We start from the raw sequence: 26,745 nt of genomic DNA on the forward strand, positions 1-26,745 counted from the left end.
AAGCATCACAAATCTGCATTCCCTATTTCTGTTCCCTATCCCAGAAAACATGTTAGCACAGAAATCCTTGAATATTTGTATGCTGATGTTTGGGGCCCTGCAAAGGTGCCCACTCCTGGTGGTAATGTGTACTTCCTATCTGTGATTGATGATTTCTCTAGAAAAACTTGGGTGTTTCTCATGAAAAACAAGTCTGAAGTTTTTGATAAATTGTCTAAGTGGGCTGTTCAGATTCAAAACCAAACAAGAAAAAGCATTAAATGCATAAGAACTGATAATGGCCTTGAATTTTGTAATCACTCCATGGATAAATGGTGTTCTGAGTTTGGCATCATTAGGCATAAGTCAGTTCCATATACTCCACAGCAAAATGGAGTTGTTGAGAGAATGAATAGAACTCTCCTTGAGAGAGTTAGGAGTCTTCTTGTTGCATCTGGTCTGTCCAAGCATTTCTGGGGTGAAGCTCTTATGACTGTTGTCTATTTGATCAATAGGTCTCCTTCTGTGCCTTTACTTGGTAAATTACCTGAGTCAGTGTTCTGGAATAAACCTATATGCCTGAAAAACCTGAGAGTCTTTGGTTGTGCTGCATATGTGCATCAAAATCCTGACAAGCTTGAGCCTAGAGCTAAGAAATGCATCTTCCTTGGGTATCCTGAAGGTGTTAAAGGATATAGACTGTGGGATAAGTCTGTGCCTGGTTTTAAAACTTGTATTAGCAGAGATGTCTCTTTCAATGAGTTGAGTTTCCCATGTTTGCTGGAATCCTCACAATCTGCTGCTCCAAGTGAGGTGGAGAACTTGAATGCCTATGATTCTGCTAGATATGAATTCATGTTTACTCATGTGATTCCTTTTGAGGTGGAACCTCAACCAAACCCTGAACCTATCCCTCACCCTGAACCATTGATTCCAGAACCTATTGTGAATGAACCTGTTCAAAATGAAGTGCCTGTGAATAACAATCTGAATGATTATCAACTTTCAAGAGATAGAGAAAGAAGGCATGTTAGGCAGCCTGCTAGGTTCGATGATTACAACATGTCTATGTATGCTTTTAATGTGTTTAATAATGTGGATCATGTTGAACCTTGCTCTTATTCTGAGGCTGTTAACTCTGATGAATCTGCTAAGTGGTTAACTGCTATGGAATCTGAAACGAACTCTCTGCATAACAACAATACATGGATTTTGGTTCCTAAACTTGCTGACTGTTCTATTGTTGAATGCAAATGGTTATTTAAGATAAAAAAAAATGAGGTGGAAAATGTCAGATATAAGGCTAGGCTTGTTGCAAAAGGCTTTACACAAAAAGAGGGCATTGATTACAATGAGATATTTGCTCCAGTTGTTAAATTCACTACTGTGCGCATTATGCTTGCTCTTTGTGCTCATTTTAATTGGGAATTGAAACAAATGGATGTCACTACTGCCTTCTTACATGGTGAACTTGAAAATGATATCTATATGAGGCAGCCTGAGGGTTTTGTTGACAAGAACTTCCCTGATCATGTGTGCCTCCTTAAGAAGTCTTTATATGGCTTAAAACAGTCTCCAAGACAATGGAATCTGAAATTTGACCAATGCATGAAAAGCTTGAATTTTGTTAGGAGCAGTTTTGATCATTGCCTGTACCACTTGAGTGGTGAGTCTCCTGTGTTCTTGCTTTTGTATGTTGATGATATGCTTATTCTTGGTCCATGTTTGAAAACCATACAGCATGTTCAAAAATGCCTTTGTGATATGTTTGACATGAAAGATTTGGGTGATGCCAATAAAATCTTAGGTATGTGCATAGAAAGAAACATGGAAAAATGCACTCTTTTGCTGCATCAATCTGATTATGTGAAACAAGTTCTGCATAAGTTCAACATGTTTAATTGCAATGCTGTCAATGTGCCCCTTGGATCCCATTTTGAATTAAGTAAGAAGCAATGTCCCTCATCTGACTCTGATCTTGAAGAAATGAGAAACATCCCTTATGCTAATGCTATAGGATCTGTTATGTACTTGATGATTAGCACTAGGCCTGATATTGCTTATGCTGTTTCTTGCTTGAGTAGATACATGTCAAATCCTGGTCTACCTCACTGGGAAGCTATGAAATGGCTCTTTAGATATCTGAAATCCACTATGAATCATGGTCTGATTTTCTCTAAGTCTGGTAATGGTGTGAAATGTGTTGGCTATGTGGATTCTAATTATGCTAATGACAGGGATAATAGGAAGTCCTCTACTTCATATGTGTTTACTTTATGTGATGCTTGCATAAGTTGGAAGTCACAGTTACAAGGTATTGTGGCTTTGTCCACTACTGAATCAGAGTATATAGCTGCTACTGAAGCTGTAAAAGAAGCTATATGGTTAAATGGTGTGCTCTCTGAAATTAACCTTGTTGATGATAAACCTGTGCTCTTCTCTGATAGTCAGTCTGCTATACAACTGTGCAAAAATCCTGTCTTTCATGATAGAACTAAACACATTGATGTCAAGTATCATTTTATCAGAGACATTGTGGAAAAATGTGACATTATTCTGAATAAGATTCCCTCTGAGTTCAATCCTGCAGATATGGGTACTAAGTGCCTACCAGTTGCAAAGCTGGAATCTTGCAAAAGGACCTTGAATATTGGTCCTGGATGATCCCTCTGTGTGTTTGTGTGACAAGTTCAGCCTCTGTGGCTGCTTGTCTCTTCCTTGCTGTTGTTTTTCTTCTTCTGCATGTTGAGTTTTGTGTGAGCTCTGCTCTGGCCCCTCTAGCTCTTCTCTACTCTGTGTGTCTTTTTTGCTCTGGTCTGTATGTTTTGTCTCTGCTCTGTCTGTCTGTGTCTTTTTTTTTCCTCTTTGTGTGAGTGTTCTGTTGTCTGTTGTGTCTTCAATGATAACCTTTCAGGTTTGAGAATGTGGTGATTTCCCTTGGGTTGATCTCTGTGGTTTTGAGATTGAGTTAAATATGCTTAATATTTCTCTCACCCTCTCTTGTCTTGACTTTGTGGCAGATAAGAGTAAAAATTGGGGCTGTGATGATAAATCCAACTCAATTGATGGCCCTTCCCTGGTGACAGAATGATCAATATGCCAAAGGTGGATATGTGAGGTTGGCCCATTTCTCATTCTTTCATCCCCTTCTTTTTCTTTTGTCCGGGCCATCTCTTGGGCCCAGAACCGAGCCCATTCCCAAACCCTAGCCCATTCATCCTCGGATATACCCCACCCCAGCCCCACTCTCTCTCTCACTTCACTCAGCGCCGCTTCTCTAACCCTAATCCTCTCTCTCTCTCTGACTCCTCGTTTCCTCCCCCCTTCCCACCGCCCTCTTGCCTCGGTTTCTCCAGCGCCTTCAATGGCGATTCTCCCTACCGTTGCTATTACTCTCCTTAAATCCCTGATGCTCTCTCATGTTGGGATAACGTATTATCGAAGCTAGAAAGGCTCTGCTATTCCTTTCAAGTGTGGTTGTTCCTTTGATAATACGGGATTCCCCGTGTGAGTGGTGGTATCACCGGGCTTTCCTGTTCACCGGAGCCCTGTTTGGTGGTTACCTGAGTAGATCTGAGCTGCCGGAGTTCTGTACTTGGCTCATGCTGGTGGTGGCTCTGCTGAGATCTGAGACGCTGCTCCGTTGTCCATCCCTGGTCTTGATCATTCAGCTGCCGGAAGGGTCGCTGAGTTCAAGGGGAAAATCTGAGCCCCTGTGTCTCGAGGACACCTTTTCCCCTTCTCTGAACTTCATCTCTTTCCTTTTTCTTTTCTCCTGTTCTTTCTACTGTCACTTGTTATCTTCCTTTTGTGCAGATCTGAAGAAGAAAAGACAGAGGAAGAAGCCACAGCTCAGAGGAAGAGAAGAAGGAGAAGAGAAGAGAAGAACCAAAGATCTGAAGTGTAGAAGACGAAGACTAAAGTGCTTGAGCACGAGAGGGGAAGACATGCAGGAGGTTCGGGAACCAAGCGGTGAACCCTGGCTAGGCGAAGATACCCAACAGTTGCAGCTTCAATAAAATTTATGAAAGACAAACCAAACCAAGAAAAGAAACAAAGCATATTATGACAAAACAAAAGAGTTACCAACTTACAAAAAGTTGGTGAATTTTTATTCATTAATCTGAAATAAATTCGTACAACATGTATTTCATGAGCTTCTTTGAGGAGCAAGGCGTGATCTACGAGGAGGCGGCGGCGTACGAGGAGTCTTAAATCGGGTGGGCGCCTTCACGATGGGAGTGCGTTTTCTCCACCAATCTTTAAAGGCGTTAGGATTCATTACTTCTTCTTTGGCGACGGCATTGGCATTGGCATTCACCGCCGCCGCCATAGCCACCACTAGCAGTAGCAGATACAATATTGCTCTACCCTTCATTTTCTTCAATAAAATTGTTCCAAACCATTATGAAATATATACGACTTATGCTCATCTGGAATTAATTGCATGCATATCCTTGTCATGCCTTTTTATTTATGTTATCATTTATCTCTTTTATGCATTACTAATCTCTACATGAGAAAATTAAATATCATTGAGGAATACAAAGGTAACATGTTTGGCAGCTTAAAGCTTGCCACACTTTAATCTGTGACTTGGACTGAAATCGTCTAATATCCGAGTCCTTTACATGAAAATAAATATAATAAACTTGTGCAAGCTATGAAGCTAAGATCTAGCTTTTTATATACTTTCAAATATTGGAATAGTTTTGCAAAAATAACGTAAAAATAGAGATGCAAAGTATAATATTAATTAGCTCTTATCTATAAGATCCTCACTAAAGGTTATAATAGTAACTTTTATAGAAATTAAAGTCCAAACTAAGATATACTTGTAGTTATAGAAACAATACTCCCAAGTTACTTTGATAGTTTAAAATTTGTGATTTAACTTGGCTGTTATAAAAAAAATCTTAAACCTTACATTATTCAGATAGTGCACAACCTTATTCTAAAGCTTGAATTGACTATTTCCACGAGAAAGTAAAAAACTGAATTAAAATTAAGGTGCGGAGAATCAAATTGTTGGAATAATATTGTCAAAATTTAATAAAACTCTCTTAATATTTAGTGAACACGCATTATTATTTTCTTCACTTCGTGTTTATAATTCAAACTACAATCGAAGGGTATGTGAATTGTTATTATAGCGATTAACATTCAACATCTGTAACAAATAAAACGAAAATTCCTAGTGCATATAAAATCTGGATACATTATGATAAATTTAATATGAGAGTAAGACGATTAATGTGGATTGTTTAATTTCATTACACTATGACTCGGTTCATAAAGTAAAATACTATTATTATTAATTTTAGAAGCTAGGAAGCAATTTTTGCCATTTTTCAGTATTACTAATTGATGAATATTTTTCTATGGTAGTATGTATAACGGTATAAGTTACTAGGACATGATATCTTAGCATCAAGGTTGGTCCTGACAAAAAAGAAGCTCTGAGCAAAATAACAAAAATAAATTTTTTAGGCGTCATTTTTTTATATAATTATAAAGATGCATTATGTTTATCTATAATTTTTTTTAGAAAAGCTAACGTGACAAAAATAACATTAAAATATAATTTTAGTCGACTATAGAAAAGAAAAAGAAGAAGAAGTCATAATGATAAAAATTGATATCATGAAAAAGCAAAAACATTAAAAATAAATAAATAAATTTAAAGAAAAATAAAAATTATTGAAAATGGAATTATTTCAAAAGAGAGGAGAGAAATGAGAGATTTTTTAAAGTTTTAATCTTTAAACAAATAAGTATAACTTTTACATTTTAAATCCAATATCTACATAAAATATAGAGAATTAAAACTCTTATCGTGATCTTTAATTTCATATGCATAGTAGTATTTTACAATTAGCTGAATTTCACAATTTAAGAAAATAATTAAAACAGAAAAATAAGAAAATAAAGAAAGAAAAAAATTGTTGCACTCAAGAACCTAGGCGTATAATTCATGGATGAATAGTAAAGATGCAAAAAAAAATATAAATAAACCTTTAATTTTTATTATAATTACAAAAGTACCATTTAATTTTAAAAATGATTTAAATTAAAATTTATATTTTCAATATATTATTATAGATTTAAACTCGATGCGGAAAAAATGGTGGATGACGTGATTTTTACTGAGGAAGATTTATAAGAGTTATCATATGATATTTTATAAACTAACTGATCAATCTAATATAACATGGTATTACCTATAAATTACATAACACTGTAGTTATGTATTTCATGGACAAATTAACGTTGCCACTCATATATTATTAGGGACTCATTTATGCTTAGTTCTAATATAATTAATAAGGCGTGTTGGTGGAGTCCCTGAAACAGCAATCTCTCATTAGTCAGAAGATACAACAAGTTGTAAAACATATCAGTGGAGTTGGGCACTAGTTTAAGAGTAAAGCAAAGTTTTTGAAATTTATACATTCTTACCCTTGAAGAGTAGGCATATCAACAAAATGTAACACATTCATGCCCTTTCAAGTCAAGACACATCCCTCCCTCCACAAAAACCCATTGCACTTTACAAACTCAATCCGTAGTTATATAGTAATCCCACAATCTCTTACACAAATCAAGTAATTTGATCCACCAAAAAGAAACAAAAACATCCTTAAAAAACCATGAACAAGTTACTAACGTTCCTTTGCTTTCTTGTTTTGCTTCTGGTTCCCCTTTCAAGAGCTGGCCAAGATCCCTCCGACACATTTGAGGTCTTTGCCAAGCTCCATGACTTCGATGTGGAAGACGAAGACGACGTGTTGGAGGCCTTAGACGTCCCATCTTGGCATAGTGGCCATAGCAACAAAGTTCTTGTCAATGTGGATGGATTTGGTGCTGTTGGAGATGGTGTAGCTGATGATACTCAGGTCTTATAAAATCAAGTTTCAAGACAAATGTGGCAAAAGATTCTTGAAAACCTTGATCAATCTTATATTGTTTTTGTCCCATTTCAGGCCTTCATCAATGCGTGGAAACAAGCTTGTTCCACTCCAAAATCAGTTCTCTTGGTTCCCGAAGGGCGTCGCTACTTAGTGAATGCAACAAGATTTAGAGGGCCTTGTGCTGACAGGATTGTGATCCAGGTAAAGTCCTTGTTTTGGATCAAAACCCGCGATGGGAAGGTTCGACTTTCAATGACTCGATGTGTTTGCAGATAGAAGGGACCATCGTTGCACCAGACGATCCAAAGAGCTGGGATCCCAAGAATCCAAGAACTTGGTTGGTTTTCAACAATCTAACCAAGGTTTATTTCCAAGGGAAAGGTGTCATAGATGGCTCAGGCACCAAATGGTGGGCAGCTTCTTGCAAGAAGAACAAGTCCAATGTAAAAAAAAATCAATCTTGATTCGAATAATCAAGTCCTAATCTTGATTCAATCTACTAATCAACATTGCTTTCTTGTTCATGTTTCTAACTATGATCTGCCATGCCCTCAGCCTTGCGAGAGTGCACCAACGGTGAGGCCTAAACTCAGAGCATGTATGATGATAGAATGAAGAAATGAAGTGGAAAATCTGTGTATTTTCAGGCCCTCACAATAGAGTCGAGCTCAGCTGTGAGAGTGAAAGGAATCACAGTTAAGAATGGGCAGCAGATGAATTTTGTGATCGGGCGTTCGGACTCTGTTCGGGTCATAGATGTCAAAGTCTCTGCCCCAGAGGACAGTCCCAATACAGATGGGATACACATCACTCAATCAACAAATGTAGTTCTTCAAAACTGCAAAATAGGGACAGGTTCTACTACATTACTAGTATTTTTGCTCATTGTTTTCAAGAAATGTGACATTCACCATTAAATCTTGAAATTGATAGGAGATGATTGCATATCAATTGTGAATGCTAGCTCCAATATCAAGATGAAGAATATCTTTTGTGGACCAGGCCATGGAATTAGGTTAACTTACACTCTTACCTCTCTCTCTCTCAAAATAAACAGTTTGAAACCATTTTTTATCAAACTTGTGGGAGACTAACTTTAGCTAAAACTGCAGCATTGGCAGCCTAGGAAAGGACAACAGCACCGGCATCGTAGAGAGCGTGGTGGTGGACAAGGCCTTCCTCCGAGGCACCACCAACGGTCTCAGGATCAAGACTTGGCAGGGAGGCTCCGGCCACGTGCGTGCAGTGCGCTATCAAGACGTGAGGATGGAAAATGTGACCAACCCCATCATCATAGACCAATTCTACTGCGACTCACCAAAATCTTGCGAAAACCAGGTACATGTACGGCCCATGTTTGACACCTCTAAGCAACTCATACGATAAGACTTAACAAGCTCGTTTCATCAGACGTCTGCAGTGAATATAACACAGATCATGTACCGCAACATAACTGGGACATCGAGAAGCCAAAAGGCCATGAGATTCGCATGCAGCGACACAGTCCCATGCACTCACATCATTCTTAACAACATCAACTTGCAGAGCAGCGATGGCACCGTCGAGACTTACTGCAACTCCGCTGCCGGCATAGGCTACGGCTATATAAATCCCTCTGCAGAATGTCTCTCCTCTTCTGATAAGGACGCTCAAATCGTTCAACCTACTACACAACACATACTTCACACTGAGCTTTGAGCCAAATACTTTTTTATATATATAGTGTGAGATTGGTTTGGTATTTACCATGATTCTTGGATTGTATAGATGTCTTAGAATAGATAGTATGAAGCATATTTTGTAAGAGCATCAAAGATTCTATATATACAATCTTTGATGCCCCAAACACAAACCAACAACTAGATCAGCTATTAGCTAAATTTACACAAATCTTATCAAAATAGAATCATGTAGCACAGCAGGAAATAACACATAATCATAAAAAGGAATAGATATTGAAGTAAATATTGGTACCATGAAATGTCAGTCAAAACTTGTTGAGGCTGCACTAAAAGAGAGAGAAGACCATCCCATTCTCAACCCAAAGTTTAACCTAAACAAAACCGATATAAGCCTAAATGAGATAATATCTTGGTCAGAGATGGGCAAGAAGTTCTTCTTAAACACAACCGCGACAAAATGAGCAGAAAAATTCATTAGGAAATGAGTTGGCCAGGTAAAAGAGGATCTCTCTTCAATCAAAAATATCAAGAACAGAAAGTCATATACCTGTCAGATTCTTAGCGGCAAACTTAAGGCAAACATCTTGCAATTCTGCAGCATGATAACGCTCTGAAAAACAAGTACTTGTGCAACTGAATTTATAGATATATCCTTGCACAGATGAGATTCATATATTCTTACGAGTCTTTCAATGTCAAAACAATCAGCTCTAGCAAGCAACTTCGCAGTTAATGATGAAAAACAGCAAGCTCTATCAACCTCAGTAATACAAGTGACGATGTACAAAATAACCAAGACAAGAAAGCTAGCTTTTAGATCAGATATTTACTCTAACAAAACTATAAACGAAACAGAATCCAAACTTTCGATTGGTGCGCATCAAAAGGAACAGAAGTTAGGATTGGAGTTCTGAGCCGACTTCCTCACTTATAATAAAGGTATGCAGTGAACCAACCAACAATTTCTTTCATTACGTTTGTTGACATGAATTCCTAACAACTACAAAAATACTTGATAAAAGACTCCATGTATCTGAGGTTCCACAATCCAAACAAATCACTGTTATTAAAAGAAGGAAACAAAACTGAAGTTCATTCAACAGCCGACGAATTTTGCGGAGACGATTCATTCATTTGTTGCTCCTTCTGAATCATGGATTTTTTTTCATATTCTTTCCACTTGTTAATCGCGGCAGTGCAAACAACTTAAGGAAAAAAGGTCGCCAGTTTAAAAGTAGAGAAAGTGTACATGAATTGAAGAATAAGTGAAGATAGTGTGTACCTCCGGCGCCGACAAAGTAGAGAAGTCGAACGAGCTTGGGTGCGACTTCCTCGCCCGGTGCTAATGGTATTGGTTTCATCTCCCTCTGCCGCCTCCAATCTAATCAAACGGGAAATTGGAGCTTCGAGGCTACCGATTTTGGACTAAAATACCGAAAAATCGGTATACCGCACTTGCGGGGTGTTTACTTTGGAGAATTAAATTTGATAGATAAAAATAGTAAGGCTAAGCTCTTGTTTACTTTGATGAATTGCAATTTTGAGATATCTCAAAACCCTTGATTATTTATATCATTCAAGTTAGTTTTGTTTGATTCTTTATCCCATGAAAATGGTGGGATTGAAGATATCCTACTATCAAGGATGAAAATACTCAATCCTACATATAGTCAATCATGTCAAGTAAATGCCCTCTTATCGTATTGAAAAAATGTTGAAAATATCGAATTTTTTGTATACCGTAAATTATGGTACTGTATATTGTACCGTACCGAAATTCTTTGGTGCGACAACAGTATCAATTTTTCTCATATCACGGTATACCGATATATACCGATATCGCAGTATACATTAAAAAATAAGTATAAATTGTTGTTTTAGTATATACCGGTATATATTAAAATAATTGGTATACTGTACTGATTGAAATAAATTACATATATATACACACACATATAATTCTAGACTTGTTAGAAGCTTATTTATATTTGTTTAATGAAATTTTGGTATGCATAAATACACAGTATATCGTAATATTTTGGTAAATTTAAACATGAAATGATATACAAATAATTTTGATACATCGTAAAGTACGGTATACCGACTTTCGATATGGTATACCGCACTATCAATATAATACCGACATGAGAAAAGTTCATACCAAAATTTCAGTATGCCGATCTTTGGTATACCGAAGGATTCGGTACGACAACGGTATAAAAATTCTCATACTATAATTTATAGTATGATATACAGTATGACGAAAAAAAAATCGGCATACTGTATCGGTCCACCCCTACCGAGGATCACATCTGTGGGGAAGGAGGGCTGAAGAGAGAAGTCTTTTAATTCAGTTGGGCTTTTCTTTCTTTTTCTATTTTATCTTTTGTAATTAAAGTAGATAAGGTAAGTGCTTCGAAAATCTGTTTAATAGACAACAAGTTTTTTACTAGCATTCTTTTTTCTTTTTCTTTTTTGAGGGTGTTTTTTACTACTAGCATTCTTTTTTTTTTTTGACATCTACTACTAGCATATTCTTGAAAAGCCTTCTTCATGTATTAATTAAATAGCGTTCTGGTTCATTGATACCGACTAAATAGATAGTTAAGATGTTATTATTTTCCATATTTTTTGATTGCAAAAGGTACTTCTATATCATAATGCTTCTCAATATACTATGATAATAGTACTTCTTTATGACAATGATTTCTTTATATAAATTACGAATATGTAATCCTTCAAGGTTCAATAAAAATTATTTTACCTTGTATTTATTTTTTACTTTATGTTGTACTCTCTTCGTCCCACGAATCTTGATATGTTTAGTTTCGGCATGGGAATTAAGAAGTTGTAGATTAGTGTTTTAAGTGTGTAGTTAATAAAGTATAAAAGTAATAAAGTAGGAGAAATAAGATAATAAAAGTGATAAAGTAGGAGAGAGAATGTGATAATTATTTACAAATATGTCAAGATTCGTGGGACGACCCAAAAAAAAATACGTATCAAGATTCGTGGGACGAAGAGAGTAAATTATAAGTAGGAATTTCAAGAAAATAAGTTCACATTTGAGCAGTGATCGGCCATCTAAAATCGTTGATCATAATAAAGAATGATGATAAATTAAAAATATCTTGAACTATTGATAATATTAATCAAAGACCTAACTATTAAAATTGTAGCAAAACATCATATACGATGATTTTCGTCAATGGAGATACTATCACCAAAAGCATTGACCAAAATTATATAAGGATGTAGAGTGCGTTCTTTTTTTGTTGTAAATTTATTATGAGAAAATAAAGGATAATTTTTTTTTATTATATTCTATAGAAAGAAAAACATGAGAAAATATTATCACATCACTAACTTATAATAATAATAATAATAATAATAATAATAATAATAATAATAATAATAATAATAATAATATTAAGTTAAAAAGAGTAAGAAGGGCTACCAAATTTTTTGCATTGTGCTCAAAAAAAATCATCCATCATACAAAATAAGTAAAAAAAGTGAAAATAAAATAAAAATATGCATAAATCATAACGCACGGCAAAGTTAATTAGATAGGACTAGATAATTATAATTAAATCATAAACCACAAGTACCTGTCTTTTTAAATTACTAGTACGCCCGTTCGTGCGATGCACGGCGAGCATCGAAATTAAACGATATGTTTCATTTAGTTGATGATTTTTTTTTTCACTAAATTAAAGATATTGTCATGATCTTTAATTTAAGTTGTATATTGAATATTTTTATGTAAAACAAATTATATGACTTTTAAAAAATCATAAATATTTTTTATTATTTTTTATTTTTATTTTTTAACTTGTTTTTGCCTTTTCATAATATCAATTTTATTATTGTGAATTCTTCTTTATTATTTTTATTTTTCTATATATATTAAACTCAAATATATATTCAATTAAAATTATATTTATAAATATAATAATTGTATTTTTATCAATTTTATATAAATACAGAAATAGAAAAAGATTTTCGTGCATTGCACAGGGTGCAAATGCTAGTTATAATTAACGTCATACACCATAATTAAAGAGTATTAGGTGCTATACAAAAATAAATAAAAATTTTCATGCATAAACACAAATAAAAAATAAATAATTATAAACCATATTTAAAGTTATATAATTTAATTCAATATCCCACACTTAATTTAATAATTGTAGATCTTTAATTAAATTAAAAAATTTAATAACATGCGCCTAACAATAATTTTGGTCTCTGATTCAACTTAAAAGCCCATCATTAGATACAAACCTAATTTAAAAGAATACAAATACAAGTACTGCAGAAGGAATAGTGAAAGCCCTACTCTATTTCTTCCTTTTTGACACAATGCCGTTACATCCTCTTCATCTTCTTCTTCTTAATGCGTCTTTTTTCTTTCTACAATCGTCCCTCTCTCTTTTTTTTTTTCACCTTCTTTCTGCAACGTTATGTTCTTCTTCTCTTATTCTTCTACAAATAATTTCATCATCTTCTTTTTAGTTCCCATAAACAATAGCGATGAAATTGTAATTTCCTGAATTATTAAAGTTTAATGTGGAGATAGCCCTGGAGATTTAGCAAGGATTCTTCCTCTTCTTCTCTCTCTCTCTCTCTTTTTTAACCGAAGTTATCTTCTATCAAATTTGCATCTTTTCTCTAAGTTAATAGGAGAAAAAGAATAAGATTCAAGAAAAGTTTTTTATGTAAGATAAATTCGCAAATCGAAGTTATTTTCTGTTGAAGATTTCATCTTCTCTTCGATTAAAAATAAAATAAAATAAAACAGATTCAAGATTTTGAATTAAGAAAAAAATTATCGTCTGTCTTCTTTTTTTTATGATGAAAATTTTGAATTAATTTTGTCGGACGTGGTTGCTGAATTACTGTTGAACTTCACGTTTCTGTAATTTGTGTATTTTCAATTGTGGATGAAATTTTTGGGAAAAAAGTGAATTGTTGTTGATTTGAAAATTTTGAAGAAAAACTGAATCCGTGTCAAAATTCGCGTTTTTTTAAATATGCCTAAACTTTAGGAAAAATAACTGCTAAAAATTGCCAGGAAATTATGACCGTTACACTGATCTTTTATATGATATATAGATAACAACTGTTGTGGTATTACAAAAATAATGAAAAAGAAGTTAGCCAATTTATTACGAAGTGAATACTCATAATTAGCCGAGGAGGCCTTGCTTTAGTGGCAAGCTGAGGCATGCAAAGACTCCCCTTTGTGAGAAATCTTGGGTTCACCCAAAGACTCTCATTTGTGAGAAATCTTGGGTTCAATCCCACTTGTCGGTAATGTTTTTCCACTTTAGGTGATGATGTATTGTTGTTGTATATTATATTATTTGGTGTTGAGTTCCCACACGCAGGGCGGCTCGCCTATGGGCTCGCCCGCCTGCGTGCGAGTTGGATAATAGATTGTATTCAGATACCTCTTGTAACTTCAAAAAAAAAATACTCATAACTACATCGAACACAAGCAATAAGTAAATGAAATGTTAAGATAAGAAAACTCATTTTCTGATCGGTATTTTCAATATGCATATCTACATTAAACAATGATTCACCTTGGATGTCTGTTTTCGCCATCAATAATTCTATCAAGCACGTACATGCACTGTTCCTCCTCGTTTTCTTGATGCCTGAATATTGCCAACAAAAAAATGATTTCTTTTTCAACACATCCAACTTAATATTGCAAATTTTATTGGCACTATTCTACCAATGAATAAAGTAGGGACTCATACTGAATTTCCATTGCAGACGAACACGAAGACTACTACTAGGATAGTGAGTGAATCACTACTGCCACTTTCTAACAATTTTGAACTAACTAGGCAGCTACTCCACTCAGCTCAACTCGATTATCAGATTGGGAAGTTTCTCGAAGAAATCAAATCAATGGCCTAAGATTATTACCTGATTCTTGTTCTTAGACTCAGAGCATACTCTGCTTTTCCGAACGCATTTGCAAATGGCCTGATTCCAACATTTTCCTCTCCATCTTTGCATGCTTCTTTGCTCTGAGAACTTTCATCACCTTCTGCCAAACAAACAGTAGACACATTAAGCAAATAAAAGAACAAAAGGAAAAACACTCACAACCACAAATTACAACCACTAGAAAATTCAGAGTCTCAGACTCACAAGCACAACCACAAATTAAAAGCAACATGCAAAAACAAACCTTATGGTGACAAAAACATATTGAGCTAAATAGTTTCATTTCGCACATCTTAAGTTCCCCTTATGAAGCTGCTTGTTTTCTGATATGCAAAACTCATCAAGCCTCAGAAGTTTCAAATATTCCTTGGGAACATTCTCATATATATCTTACTAATGAAAGTTCACTCTCCGTAACTCTCACTTGATTCATCTCCAACATTATCTGGGATGCTTGCAGAAAGCCAAGAGAAACTAAAATGACATTGAATATGTCCATCAATCATTTCACGATCCAACACGGATGAATTTAATCAAAAACTGTAAACAAAGAACCAACATACTATCACATGGTATTAACATTCTTGATTGACATTTCTTTCAACTTGCTGGTGGAGATCAAAGTAGCTTTAGTTTCTTAATAACACATCAAGGTTCCTCCAAATATTCTAAATTTTAAATACATTATTATTGTCTGCAAAATACTGAAGGCATCAATAATTTTTATCACATAATTGAGATCAACAAAAACAAACCCCACAACATCAAAATTTAAGACAAATTCCAAAACCCAACAATCAACCAAATTATACGTAATTGTAAATTTATAATATAATACTCCTTCATCCCATTGGACTTGGTCCGTATTCCTTTTTGGAGTGTCCTATTTGACTTAACCTATTTCGTTTCTGTGTAATTGCTTTACACTATATTAAATATGGGCTATCTTACTTTCTTAATAACTGTGCCGAAAAGAAACACGTCAAGTCAAACCAAACCAACAACGCATTCATATATTTTTGTAGCTTAAATAGAACTTATGAAGTCAAACCAAACCAAGAAAAGAAACAAACATATTACTGAGTTTTATTCATCGTTTTAATACAATAGCCATAGTAAAGCATCTTTGAACATTTTTAGCAAATACATAGTACCTTGAATTCATCCAACAAAGTGATGAATAAACTGTAAATCTTGTAAATCTTGCAGATCAAAGGAGTAAAATGGTTCATAATTTATATTTTAAAAGAAGCTTTTATTTTAGTTCATCCCTATATATATATATATATATATAGAGAGAGAGAGAGAGAGAGTTGGATAATAGTCTATTTTAGTGAGGAATGAGAATAATGAATAAGCTAATATAAATCTACGAATAAACTACTTGTCTTGCACGAATAGCCATATTCAATTAATGTGGTGAAATTTTCGCTCCTTCCAAGATTCGAACCCAAGTTTGAATAAATATTCATGCATTACAAGCAGCTTATTCGTTATTATCATTTCACATGAGTAATTCGAATAAATACCAGCCATAGGATTTAAATATGTCACGTTTCAGATTCATTCTCATTCCTCACCACATTTAGCCATTCTCGCTATATTTTTAGCCATTCCTCACCACGTTTCAGATTCTTTTTCTATATATATATATATATATATATATATATATATATATATATATATATATATATACACACACACACATATATAGGGAATAGATCTACAAAATGTAGAGAGAAAAAGAAAGGCGGTCTGAACAAGTCAATAATTTTACTGAATACTCCAACGTATTCAACAATTTTACTGAACAGACATTCCGCCTAGGGCTCAAATCATGAAGATGGCGTGTTTTAAGAATATATGTCTATTCATACGGTCTCTTGATTTATTCAGTAAAGTTATCGACCTATTCAGAACAAACAATAGAGAATTCTCCATTGATCCTAACCCTACACACACACACACACACACACATATATATATGAGTGTGGGTGTGTGTGTTGGACAAAGGTGTAGTGCAAAGATAAAAGATAATATGTTTAAGAAGTAAGGAACAAAAGTGTTTTGGGATAACTTCATTTTTTTGAACAAAGAATGTACACCATTTCCCTGTCACCTCCAAAAGATAAGATTGTTCCATTCCAAATTTCTTTAAATTTCAAGTTTTTTCACAAATTGGAGCTCATTTTTTCTCAGCATTTCATTCTTTTTAGTTTTCAACTGTCAAGAGACAAGAGCTAATATCATCTTATTTGCACACAAAGTCATGCCTCAGGTTAAAAAACAGCACAAAAGATGCAAAAAACCAACACAAATAGGCTCATTTTCAGCATCCAATGCAGCTGAATCAAGAATTCCATCTAATAAAAATCCCAAGAAGAAGAGGTTTATGTTTGTGAAGCTTAAAAGGGTTAGGATGTAAGGGGATACCGTTAATAAAATCGACACTGGAGATCCTTCGGTCAGCAGTTAAGTGGGAAGCTAAGAAGATTGTGCCAGGTAATCCCATGCCTCGTTGAAACCATATGATAATTAGCTCTGTCTTCCACTGGTTAGAAAGCCCTGAAAAGAGCTTTGCCTGGACCTTCCTCACATAAAAAAGTATTACCAGTAGTCCCCACAAGAGCACATTCCATTTTTAAAATGGTGAAATCGTGTTGTATCTCTAACAATGATCTCTCTACCTTCTATTGCTGAAATATATTTCGTTGCAAGATGGCAATCATCACAAACTCTCAAGTTCTTGAAAACCCTGATAGGCTCACTCAATGGCAGGGTTATTATTCCCAAGGCTATAGCCAGTTTCTCGCTATGCAAAAGAAGTAGCTGCTCCTTCTCATCCTCTGTGACATCGTGCAAGACAGATTGAAGATCAGGCACATACCCTGCCAACTTCATTTTCTTCTCAAGCTCGTTAAGTTTTCGGTGTATGTTTCTCAGTTCAGGATGAAGCCTATCTCCTGATCTAAACTCATGAATCACACTCTTTATCTCAATCCAACTATATCCAGGTGTTTTAATGGCTCTAATATCCTTCATTGCCCTTCTAACTCTACGAGCACTTTCCCATTCCTTCTTTGCAGCATACACATTTGCAAGTTGCACATATGCAAATGGATTACTAGGTTCGAGATTAAGCAATTTTGTGGCAGCAAACTCCGCAATTTCCAAGTTCTTATGAACCCGACAAGCACCGAGAAGGGATCCATACATGGCAGAATGAGGTTCAAACGGCATTCTTCTGATCAAATCCAGAGCATCAGTAAGCTTACCAGCTCGACCAAGAAGATCAATCATGCTTGCATAATGATCTGGTTTTACTCCAATTCCGTAATCCTTCCGCATTTTCTCAAAATAATGAACCCCAAGTTCTACTAATCCTGCATGGTTACAGGCAGATAAAACTCCAATAAAGGTATTAGAATTCGGTTTCATTCCTTGACTTCTCATCTCATTAAATAGATCGAGAGCCTTGTGGGTGACCCCATGTTGGGCATAACCTGAAATCATTGCATTCCAAGTCACCACATCTTTAAGCGGCATCCCCACAAAGAGTTTCCATCCATCTTCAAGAACCCCACACTTGTAATACATGCTAATCAACGAAGTCCCCACTTTTGTGTCCAAACACATAGGGGACTTGAAAATAAGCTGATGGATTTGTTTCCCCAATTTCAACATGGACAAATTACTACAAGCTGAAAGGGCGATACACATACTAGATGGATTGCCTTGAATCTCCGATTCCATCATTTCCTTGAAAAGCTTCAAAGCATCCTCTCCTCTACCATTCTTGACATAGCCTAAAATCATCACATTCCATGTAACCAAATTCTTGTCCAGCATCTCATGGAACATATTTTCAGCAAATTCAACCTTCCCAGTCCTCATGTATCCACTTATTACACTCGTACACATAACAACATCCTTCAAAGGAGCCTCCGCGAATAATTTCAATGCCGATTCCATATTCCCACTCTCAACATATCCAGCTATCATTGCATTCCAGGTGACAACGTCCCTTCTCGGCATGACAGCAAAAAACTCCTGAGCTTCATCCGTCCTCCCATTCTGCATAAGCCCTGAAATCATAGTATTACACGAAGCGGTATCTTTAACTGGGATCTTTTTGAAGAATTCCTTAGCAGCTTCCACGTTGCCATTTCTGAAATAACAAGCCAACATGAGATTGTATGAAACATAATCTGGTTCAGCAATTTTGTAGAACAGTTGGCAGGCTTCTCTCAATTTCCCAGGCTTGCTCGAAAACCCAGCAAGAATTGAGTTCCAAGAGACCGTATCCCTCATCTTCATACTCCAGAAAACTTGCAAAGCTGAATTTAGATCCCCGCATCGAATGTAAGAGGTTATCTTTTTGTTAGAGGACATAATGTAGCGTTTAATTTCAGGCAGATTAGTTTGAAATTGGGAAGAATGAGTTGGTAGGCTTTGAATTGCGGGAGCAACGAGGCTGCAATAGACATGTTTAGATATTCGTGTGCAAACTGAGATAAAGCATATCTGAACACTCCTTTTATTAGTTTTTAGCTGAAGACGGTGATACATTTCTCATCGGCAGCAGTTTTGTCCGGTATTTCTGCATTTAAATTCATCATCTATACAGTGTCAATCCAGCATATACAAAAACACGAATCCAGAATCACAAATGTATTGCAAATTAATTTCAAAATCGCAGATTAGTAATTAAGTTAATCGGGTCGGTTAATCAGTAAACCGAATTTATAAACATACATACATACATACATCTCACTAGCTACAATGTAGACAACACATTTCACCAAATTCAGCGTCGCCGACTCGCTGCCCTTCTTTGTTTTCAATAAATTAGGAGCCTTCCTCCGACAGCAAGTCAGCAACACAATTAAATTCACAATTTCCAATTGTCAATTTCCACAACCACAAGTAAAAACTGAACAGCAATTTTTTATTCACCTACATTAATCAGTCTGAGGCGTCTGAGACTCTGAATCGGCGGCTCCTCACTGCCGACTGGAGGAAGCGGGTCGGGAGGCGCGGCGGAGGGCCGACTGTTTTCGCCTTTCAGTACAGCTCAGGAGGGCGGCGGCTGAGGCAGAGGCCGGACGCCGACGCTGCGTCGGACTAGGAGGCGGCGCGCGGTGGACTGGTCGAGAGACGGGGGAGAGAGGCATAGAACGACTGATCGAGAAGTGAGAATAAAGAAACAGGAGCCAACACATAAATTATTCATTCTCATGTAATAAAAATAAAATGTACTATATCCATTAAAACTTAGGATTAACCATCAAAAACACCACTAACATTAACACCACTTTTCACGTCTGGCACCCTAAATTAGACTTGGGTTCAATTAACCCCTGAAATCTTAAATTGAGTTCAATTCACCCCTTCGCCCTAACGGCTTGAAAACACGGTTTCTTTTTATAATTTTTTTATTATTTTCTAAAAGGTGGGCCCCACCTCTCTCGAAGGCCTTCAAGTTCTTTAGCTTCGTGACCGATGATGGAATATCACCTTAACAGATTATTCGACACATCAAATAGCAAGAGTGGATGGAAAATTTTCAAACAGCTTGTTAAAGTTCAAGTCCAAAACAACCAACTTCTAAAAAAATTCAATTTTAGAGAAATCTCATATTCTAGTTGGTTGAATCAATTTGAGCTGACAAGCAGAAATGTATGTTGAAATCCCTCCTAAAATGGAGTTTCCCCACTGAAATTGTTAAACCCCGAATTGAGCCTCTTAAGTTTGGAAGAGTCCCAATCCAAGGAGAGTGAAGTTGCAGAGAGAGGAGTGGATTTCGTCGGTCAAATTGAGGGCAGAGAGGTTGAGCGCCGTCAGCAGTCGGAGCCATTGGAGATGGAGAAGTCATTCTTGCTGCTGCCTTCAAAATGGGATTTGAGCTCCAAGATTGCAGCCTTCAAAATGGGATTTGAGCTCCAAGATTGCAGCTTTATCTCGTAGGTCGATGCCTAGAGAGTTCGAGGGTTTAGAGAAACGCGAAATCCACGAGGTAACAACAACAACAACAACAATAATAGCAAGATGGAAAAAGTTGGAATTTTTATTTTGATTTCGATTTTCCTTTTGCCTCTCTCTATCATTTCTTCAGTTTCATGGAAGACGGTAGCTATGGAGTGTTTTACTTACATGGAAAAGGGAGGGGGGGAGAGAGAGAGAGAGAGAGGTGGGGCCCACCTTTTAGAAAATAAAAAAAATTATAAAAACAAACAACGTTTTCAAGTCGTTAGTGCAGAGGGGTAAATTGAACCCAATTTAAGACTTCAGGGGTTTAATTGAACCCAAGCCTAGTTTAGGGTGCCAGACATGAAAAGAGTGACAATGTTATGGGTGTATTTAATACTTAACCCAAAAATTAAAAAACTAATAATAATAATAATAATTAATTTTTTGTCTCTCCCCTTGCTCTATCTATCTTTTTCCTTCACCCTTGCTCCAGCCTTGTGGTGCCCACCTTCTCCGTCTTTAAAGGCGGCAGAGCCGTTGTATGTGGCGTGGTGACTTGAGTCGGACGGTGCAAATACAAAAATAAGAATGTTTGTTAATTGTCCGGTAGAATGCCCTAATGAATAAATATGAAATTTGAGTGTTGATATAGCAAACTATGCGATTTTAATTTATATGTTAATGTTGTTTCGTTATCGATATCCATATTTAACATTTAAAATATTTTTTTTTGTAATTATATGTGATTCAATTGAGTTTGTATCGTTATTGTTCTTAAATTCACAACTAGCACAAGTAGTTGTAAATTCGATTCACAATTCTACATATGTTGATTGTGAGCTCGAGTTTTAAAGCTATAATTCACAACAAGCAATAGACTTAATTAGTTGTACATTCGAGTTTTAAAATTAAAGTTCACAGCTAAGTCATCGAATAATTGTGAATTGTCCCATGAAGCATGACCTAGTTCTTTTTGGCACGAGAATTAAGAAATTGCTATTTTGTGTGTTAAATGTGGTAGGTGAAAAAGTGATAAGGTGAATAAATGATAAATTTTTTGCCATTTTTAGAAATAGGTCAAGCTTCGTGGGACAAATAAAAAAGAAAACTGTGTCATGCTTCGTGGGACGGAGGGAGTAATTTACATAGTGAGTCGAAGCTGGAACTGAACAAAAGTAGGGCAAAGGTTCGGATCCACCCCTGAACTGGACACCCCTAGAGCTTTGACCCCCCCAGACTCGACTCAATTGCAAAAATCTCCCCCATAGTCCGAAAAAATGGGACATTTAAACCTACGAAGATAACGGCTGTTTGACGTCGTTATCTTATTTTTTTTTAATTTTTTTTATCTTGTGGTCATCTTCTCCGGTGACATAAGTTAAGTATTTCGCCGGAATCCTTCAATTTTTCTGGCAGCTCCCTCTCCCCGCCTCTCCTCCCACCGGAAAACCTTCGCCACAGCAAACCCGTCACCAGAAGAGAGCTCGCCATGGAATTAGGATCCAGAACTCCGACAAAAATACATACCTGAAAGGGGATCGTCTCCACAGACTCCCTGCCGGAATCTCCATGTGGCAACCCCTTCAGTTCTATCATCTCCTCCACCAATTCCCTCGTCTGCGGCTGCAAATTATTAGTAGGACTCTCCATCTTTACACATTCACCAAATGATTATCAACACTACTCACTCACACACATGCGCGCCGACCATAACTGTAAAGCAGAAGTACGAATAATCTAAAATTGACAAAAATGAGATCAAAAGAAAAAGTTGACGAACCTGCTGGGAGAAAAGAGATGCGCCGAAGAAACCGACGAGGAAGAAGAAGAGACACAACAGGAAAATCAAGGGCAGGCCTAGGGTAGTCCAGCTTCCCCCGGCGACTTTACTTCCTTTGATCTTCATTCTCCGCCACCGTCGATTCTGAAGCGCGATCGGTGGGAACGATAGCTCTTGAAACTCAATTGACTAGATTTTGCGGCGGAATTGCAGTGTGTTGGTGGCAAAATTGGCCGGGAGATTTGTTGGTTATCCTTGAGATCATCTAATGATACGCAGCGGAATATACATTCAAGGATTAGATCTAGATTTACAAATGCATCATGTGTAGAGATAGGCACACAACGAAAGGAATAACTTACTCGTTGTGTGGTAAGCGTGCGTCTCGATTCTTGCTGTGAATCCACTACTAAGGTATCCACGTGTATGTCGATTCGATGCAGGAACAATTCCAAGTGCACGATTCAATCTTCGACAGCTAGGAAATCTTCGATTGAAACTATAGTGCTCTCTTAGTGTTTTGCATGCAAAAGCTCCAACTAGTAAGACCAACAACTCTTACTTATAGGCCAAAAGAATTGGCTTACCTTGTAAGCCAAATAGTTGGCTTCTCTTATAAGCCAAAGAGTTGTCTTACTAAGGAAGTCAATCCAACTCCAATTAATAGGTCCAATAGTCCAACTAGTTCCCAATTAATTAAGTGTTATTAGAATATATCAAATATATCATAATCTAGTCCATAAAATCTTTCAATCTCCCACTTGGACTAGCATTAGATTAAACACCAAGCACTATCCTTGCACCCTTGAGCGAATCAACAATACACATAAAGTGTGACCCTTTAGGCCTCCATTATCGACGATAATCAAATTAAAGTCTACACAAAACTCCTAGACTGCGTTGTGTAGCGAACTCGATATGTGAAGAACGTTTACGTGGATTCAGTAAACAAACCTTTATATGAAGTTTATGTAATATCCCTTCATTCATGAACTACTCAATTGAGCCTAGGATCTGCCATGTGTCTATCCCAATAGCTCAATCATTTTATCTCATCTTTATTAAATGACCCTTCCGATCATATTCAATTATTCTAATCTCCAAACCAAAACTCCCACTAAATCAAAGCCAACTTCCAACATGTCTAACACCCAAGCTCTCAAAATGCTTGTTGTGTTTTGCTATACACAACGGCTTGGTGAAATGATCGGCTAAGTTATCATCAGTGGGTACTCTTTCTAATTTCACGTCGCCTCTTTCAATTATTTCTCTGATCAGATGATATCTCCGGGGAATGTGCTTGTTTCTATTCGTGGGTCTTGGTTCCTTTGCTTGCGCAACTGCACCAGTGTTGTCACAATACAACGGTATTGCACAATTGGTACTTGGAATGACACCCAGTTCTTTCACGAATTCTAACAGAGCCACAGCCTCCTTGGCAGCTTCAGATGCAACAATATACTCGGCTTCGGTGGTGGAGTCGGCAGTAGTGCTTTGTTTGGAACTATTCCAACTAACTGCTCCACCATTGAGGATGAAGACATAGCCAGACTGTGACTTATAGTCATCATGGTCTGTTTGGAAGCTAGCATCAGTATACCCAGTAACTGATAACTCTGGCTGTCCACCATAGACTAAAAAGTATTCTTTAGTCCTTCTAAAGTACTTTAGAATAGTCTTGACAGTTCTCCAATGTACCTCACCGGGATTTTGCTGAAATCTGCCTGTCATGCTAAGCGCATATGCCACATCTGGCCTAGTAGATGTCATGGCATACATTATCGATCCTATAGCAGAAGCATATGGGATCCTTTTCATGTATTCAATCTCTTGGCCACTAGAAGGGCAACCCTTCTTAGACAAGATTATACCATGTCCCATAGGAAGAAATCCTTTCTTAGAATTTTCCATTGAGAAGCGTTTTTGCAATTTGTCTATGTAGGTGGATTGTGATAATCCCAACAATCTATTAGGTCTATCCCGATAGATCTTTATCCCAAGGATATAGGAAGCATCACCCAGGTCCTTCATCATGAAGGAGCTAGCCAACCAATCTTTCACGGATTGCATCATGGAACGATCACTACCCATAATCAAAATGTCATCAACATATATGATAAGGTAGACAATATTTCCATCTTTGCGTTTACTATAAACACATGGATCATCTTTGCTTCTGACAAAATCAAACGATTTGATAGCTTTGTCAAAGCAAATATTCCAACTCCTAGAAGCTTGCTTAAGTCAATAAATGGACTTCTTTAGCCTACATACTGCATTCGGCCTTTCTTTGGATACAAAACCTTCAGGTTGAGTCATATAGACTTCCTCTTCAAGTTCTCAATTGAGAAACGCAGTTTTGACATCCATTTGCCAAATGTCAAAGTTATACTCCCTCCGTCCACGAACTAAAGCCCCATTTGAGGGTGGGCACGGAGGCTAAGAAAGCTGAAAAAAGTGTTATGGATGAAATATAAGGGTAGTTGACTAAAGTGATAAAGTAGTTGACTAAAGTGTTAAAGGTGTTGTGTGGTGGGTCCACTAGTGATAAAGTGTAATAAATATAGAATATAAAAATGATAAAGTTGTTGTAAGGTGGGTCCATTAGTGGCAAATGGTAGTAAATATAGGAAAAGAAGAAGAGTAAAAAGGTACATAAAGCACAATAGGGCTTTAATTGGTGGACAAAAATTTAAGTGCAAGTAGGGCTTTAATTCGTGGACGGAGGGAGTAGTATGCAGCTATAGCAAGTAAAATCCTAATGGACTTGATCTTTGCGACTGGTGAAAAGGTTTCGTCATAATCAATGCCCTCGCGTTGACTATAACACTTTGCCACCAACCTAGCCTTGTCACAGCCCAAAACCGTTTACTACCTTTGCAAATTTTATTTGAAAATTTTTATATTTTCGAGATATTAAAAATATAAATCTATGAGTCGAGTTTGTGGAGAATTATCTAGTCGCGCCCCTAGCTAGATGTATGACTCTAAATTCTAGGTTATACCTATAGAAATAAAGTTTTATATTCCAAAAATATTTTTATATAAATTTGGGCCTAAATAAATTTATTTACTTAAATATATTTATCATGGACATTATATTAATTTTGGATTAAGAATAAAATATTTCATAATTTTTTAAGTGTGCTTATTGTTATTAATGTGCCAAATTCTTTTGCAGTGATCTTAAAACAATTATTCAAGTTTCAACATTTATAGTTTATTAATGATTTCAAGGATTTGGATACCTTATTTTCGTATCTGCAAATTAACAATTTCTACTCTATTTATTTACATTTGTTTAAAGAAGTCTCCAAGCCAGCCATTCCTATTTTTATTCTTATCAGATATCTAACCGCCCTAATTAGATAAATGACTTTGAACTATAGATTATATTTATAAAAAGATACAAATTTATATTATCAAATATTTTTAATAAATATGTTGGGCCATAGTTTTTATTCTTTTTCTATGATAATTGGGTTAAAATTTTATTATTTGAAAGCCCATTTATCATCTTTAAAGCCCAATTATTATTATAAGTCCATATGTCTTTCTTTAATTAAAATGAGATGTTACGTGGTTCAGTTTTTCCTTAGCCACATATTCGGATTTAATCACCTTCAGTCACCTAATTTTATTCAGCCACGTATCACTCACTGCTATCACATTTAAAATTCACCCAAATAACTTGCTAGGTTTCATTTCATCAAAATTTTCCAGAGCACAAATTTCATTCAAGTTAACAGACTTCTCATTTCTGATATTTCCTTCACATCTGATATTTCCTTCACAAAACTTCAGCTGGTAATTTTATTGTTTCTGTGAGATTTCATGTTTTAATTCATCACAGCAAATTACTACGTTTTTCTTTCATTCTCATTTATTTTGTGAAACAACACAAGCCCATTTATTTATCATACATTACAAGCCCATATATATTATTAACGTATAAATAAATTTTTATGAAAATGACTTCAGCTATATATCCACATTTACTCAGCTTCAGCCATATATCACTGTAGTACCTTTCCGTCAGATTTGATCAAAACTACAGCAAAACTTTGATTTCAAAACTTTGATTTCAAAAGCAGCATGCAGCAGCAAAACTTTGATCAAACTTTGATTTCTTTCTTTCACACGTTTATGTTCAAACAAGTAAATTCAATCTATTTAAACCTCAATTCCTCATCCCCAACTCACCTCTTCATCTGTTCATTTAACTAAAATCTGCAGATTCTCCCTACGAATCCCAGCTGGTAAATTTTAATTATTTTTGCAAAGTTTCTTTTTCATTCATGGTTTTTCATATCTACCCAAAACCAAAACTTTACAACAGAATTCTGTTTTCAAATCAAAACATGCATACATCGATTTTCTGTAATTTCCATAAGGAAATAGAATTAGTGTGGAAAGAAATGGAGAATTAGGGAGAAGTGGAAGATTGGTTGGGGGG

At 36.0% G+C, this 26,745-nt stretch overlaps 2 protein-coding genes and 1 long non-coding RNA gene across 14 annotated transcripts; 1 reads left to right on the forward strand and 2 right to left on the reverse strand.

The window, feature by feature from the left end:
* Positions 1-6,331: 6,331 nt before the first annotated feature.
* LOC131010590 (probable polygalacturonase At1g80170) lies at positions 6,332-8,749 on the forward strand. Its single transcript, XM_057938177.1, has 8 exons — positions 6,332-6,875; positions 6,963-7,091; positions 7,163-7,333; positions 7,446-7,466; positions 7,538-7,745; positions 7,824-7,905; positions 8,003-8,228; positions 8,301-8,749. Exons 1-8 carry the CDS (start codon positions 6,630-6,632, stop codon positions 8,586-8,588), a joined length of 1,371 nt encoding a protein of 456 aa, XP_057794160.1. The 5' UTR covers positions 6,332-6,629; the 3' UTR covers positions 8,589-8,749.
* Positions 7,863-11,339, reverse strand: LOC131010591 (uncharacterized). 3 transcript variants are annotated; one of them, XR_009096613.1, is made up of 4 exons: positions 9,855-11,264; positions 9,120-9,777; positions 8,865-8,943; positions 7,863-8,556 (listed from the first exon to the last, which is right to left on the reverse strand). It is a non-coding gene; the product is annotated as an uncharacterized LOC131010591 (long non-coding RNA). The 3 variants fall into 3 exon arrangements; XR_009096612.1 differs by having other exon boundaries at positions 7,863-8,553; positions 9,120-11,339; XR_009096611.1 differs by having other exon boundaries at positions 9,120-11,267.
* A 1,557-nt stretch (positions 11,340-12,896) lies between these two features.
* LOC131010592 (pentatricopeptide repeat-containing protein At4g16835, mitochondrial) lies at positions 12,897-20,696 on the reverse strand. 10 transcript variants are annotated; one of them, XM_057938187.1, is made up of 6 exons: positions 19,500-20,696; positions 17,227-19,139; positions 16,973-17,126; positions 14,784-15,013; positions 14,516-14,639; positions 14,080-14,238 (listed from the first exon to the last, which is right to left on the reverse strand). In XM_057938187.1, exons 2-3 carry the CDS (start codon positions 19,106-19,108, stop codon positions 17,095-17,097), a joined length of 1,914 nt encoding a protein of 637 aa, XP_057794170.1. In that variant the 5' UTR covers positions 19,109-19,139; positions 19,500-20,696; the 3' UTR covers positions 14,080-14,238; positions 14,516-14,639; positions 14,784-15,013; positions 16,973-17,094. The 10 variants fall into 10 exon arrangements, with proteins under 10 accessions (XP_057794167.1, XP_057794170.1, XP_057794171.1 ...); XM_057938184.1 differs by lacking the exon at positions 14,784-15,013 and adding an exon at positions 12,897-13,060 and having other exon boundaries at positions 14,164-14,238; positions 16,973-19,139; XM_057938188.1 differs by lacking the exon at positions 14,784-15,013 and having other exon boundaries at positions 14,516-14,636.
* Between the last annotated feature and the right edge of the window lie 6,049 nt (positions 20,697-26,745).

The sequence above is a fragment of the Salvia miltiorrhiza genome, chromosome 2 (genome assembly GCF_028751815.1).
Source record: "Salvia miltiorrhiza cultivar Shanhuang (shh) chromosome 2, IMPLAD_Smil_shh, whole genome shotgun sequence".
NCBI lineage: Eukaryota > Viridiplantae > Streptophyta > Magnoliopsida > Lamiales > Lamiaceae > Salvia > Salvia miltiorrhiza.

Bases quoted from the DNA above. Each gene is read 5' to 3' on its own strand.
- LOC131010590 (XM_057938177.1), top strand. From the start codon at position 6,630: ATGAACAAGTTACTAACGTTCCTTTGCTTTCTTGTTTTGCTTCTGGTT. The intron at 7,467-7,537 runs GTGAGGCCTAAA...GTGTATTTTCAG, and splicing joins CTTGCGAGAGTGCACCAACG to GCCCTCACAATAGAGTCGAG. The intron at 8,229-8,300 runs GTACATGTACGG...TCGTTTCATCAG, and splicing joins CAAAATCTTGCGAAAACCAG to ACGTCTGCAGTGAATATAAC.
- LOC131010592 (XM_057938184.1), bottom strand. From the start codon at position 19,108: ATGTATCACCGTCTTCAGCTAAAAACTAATAAAAGGAGTGTTCAGATA.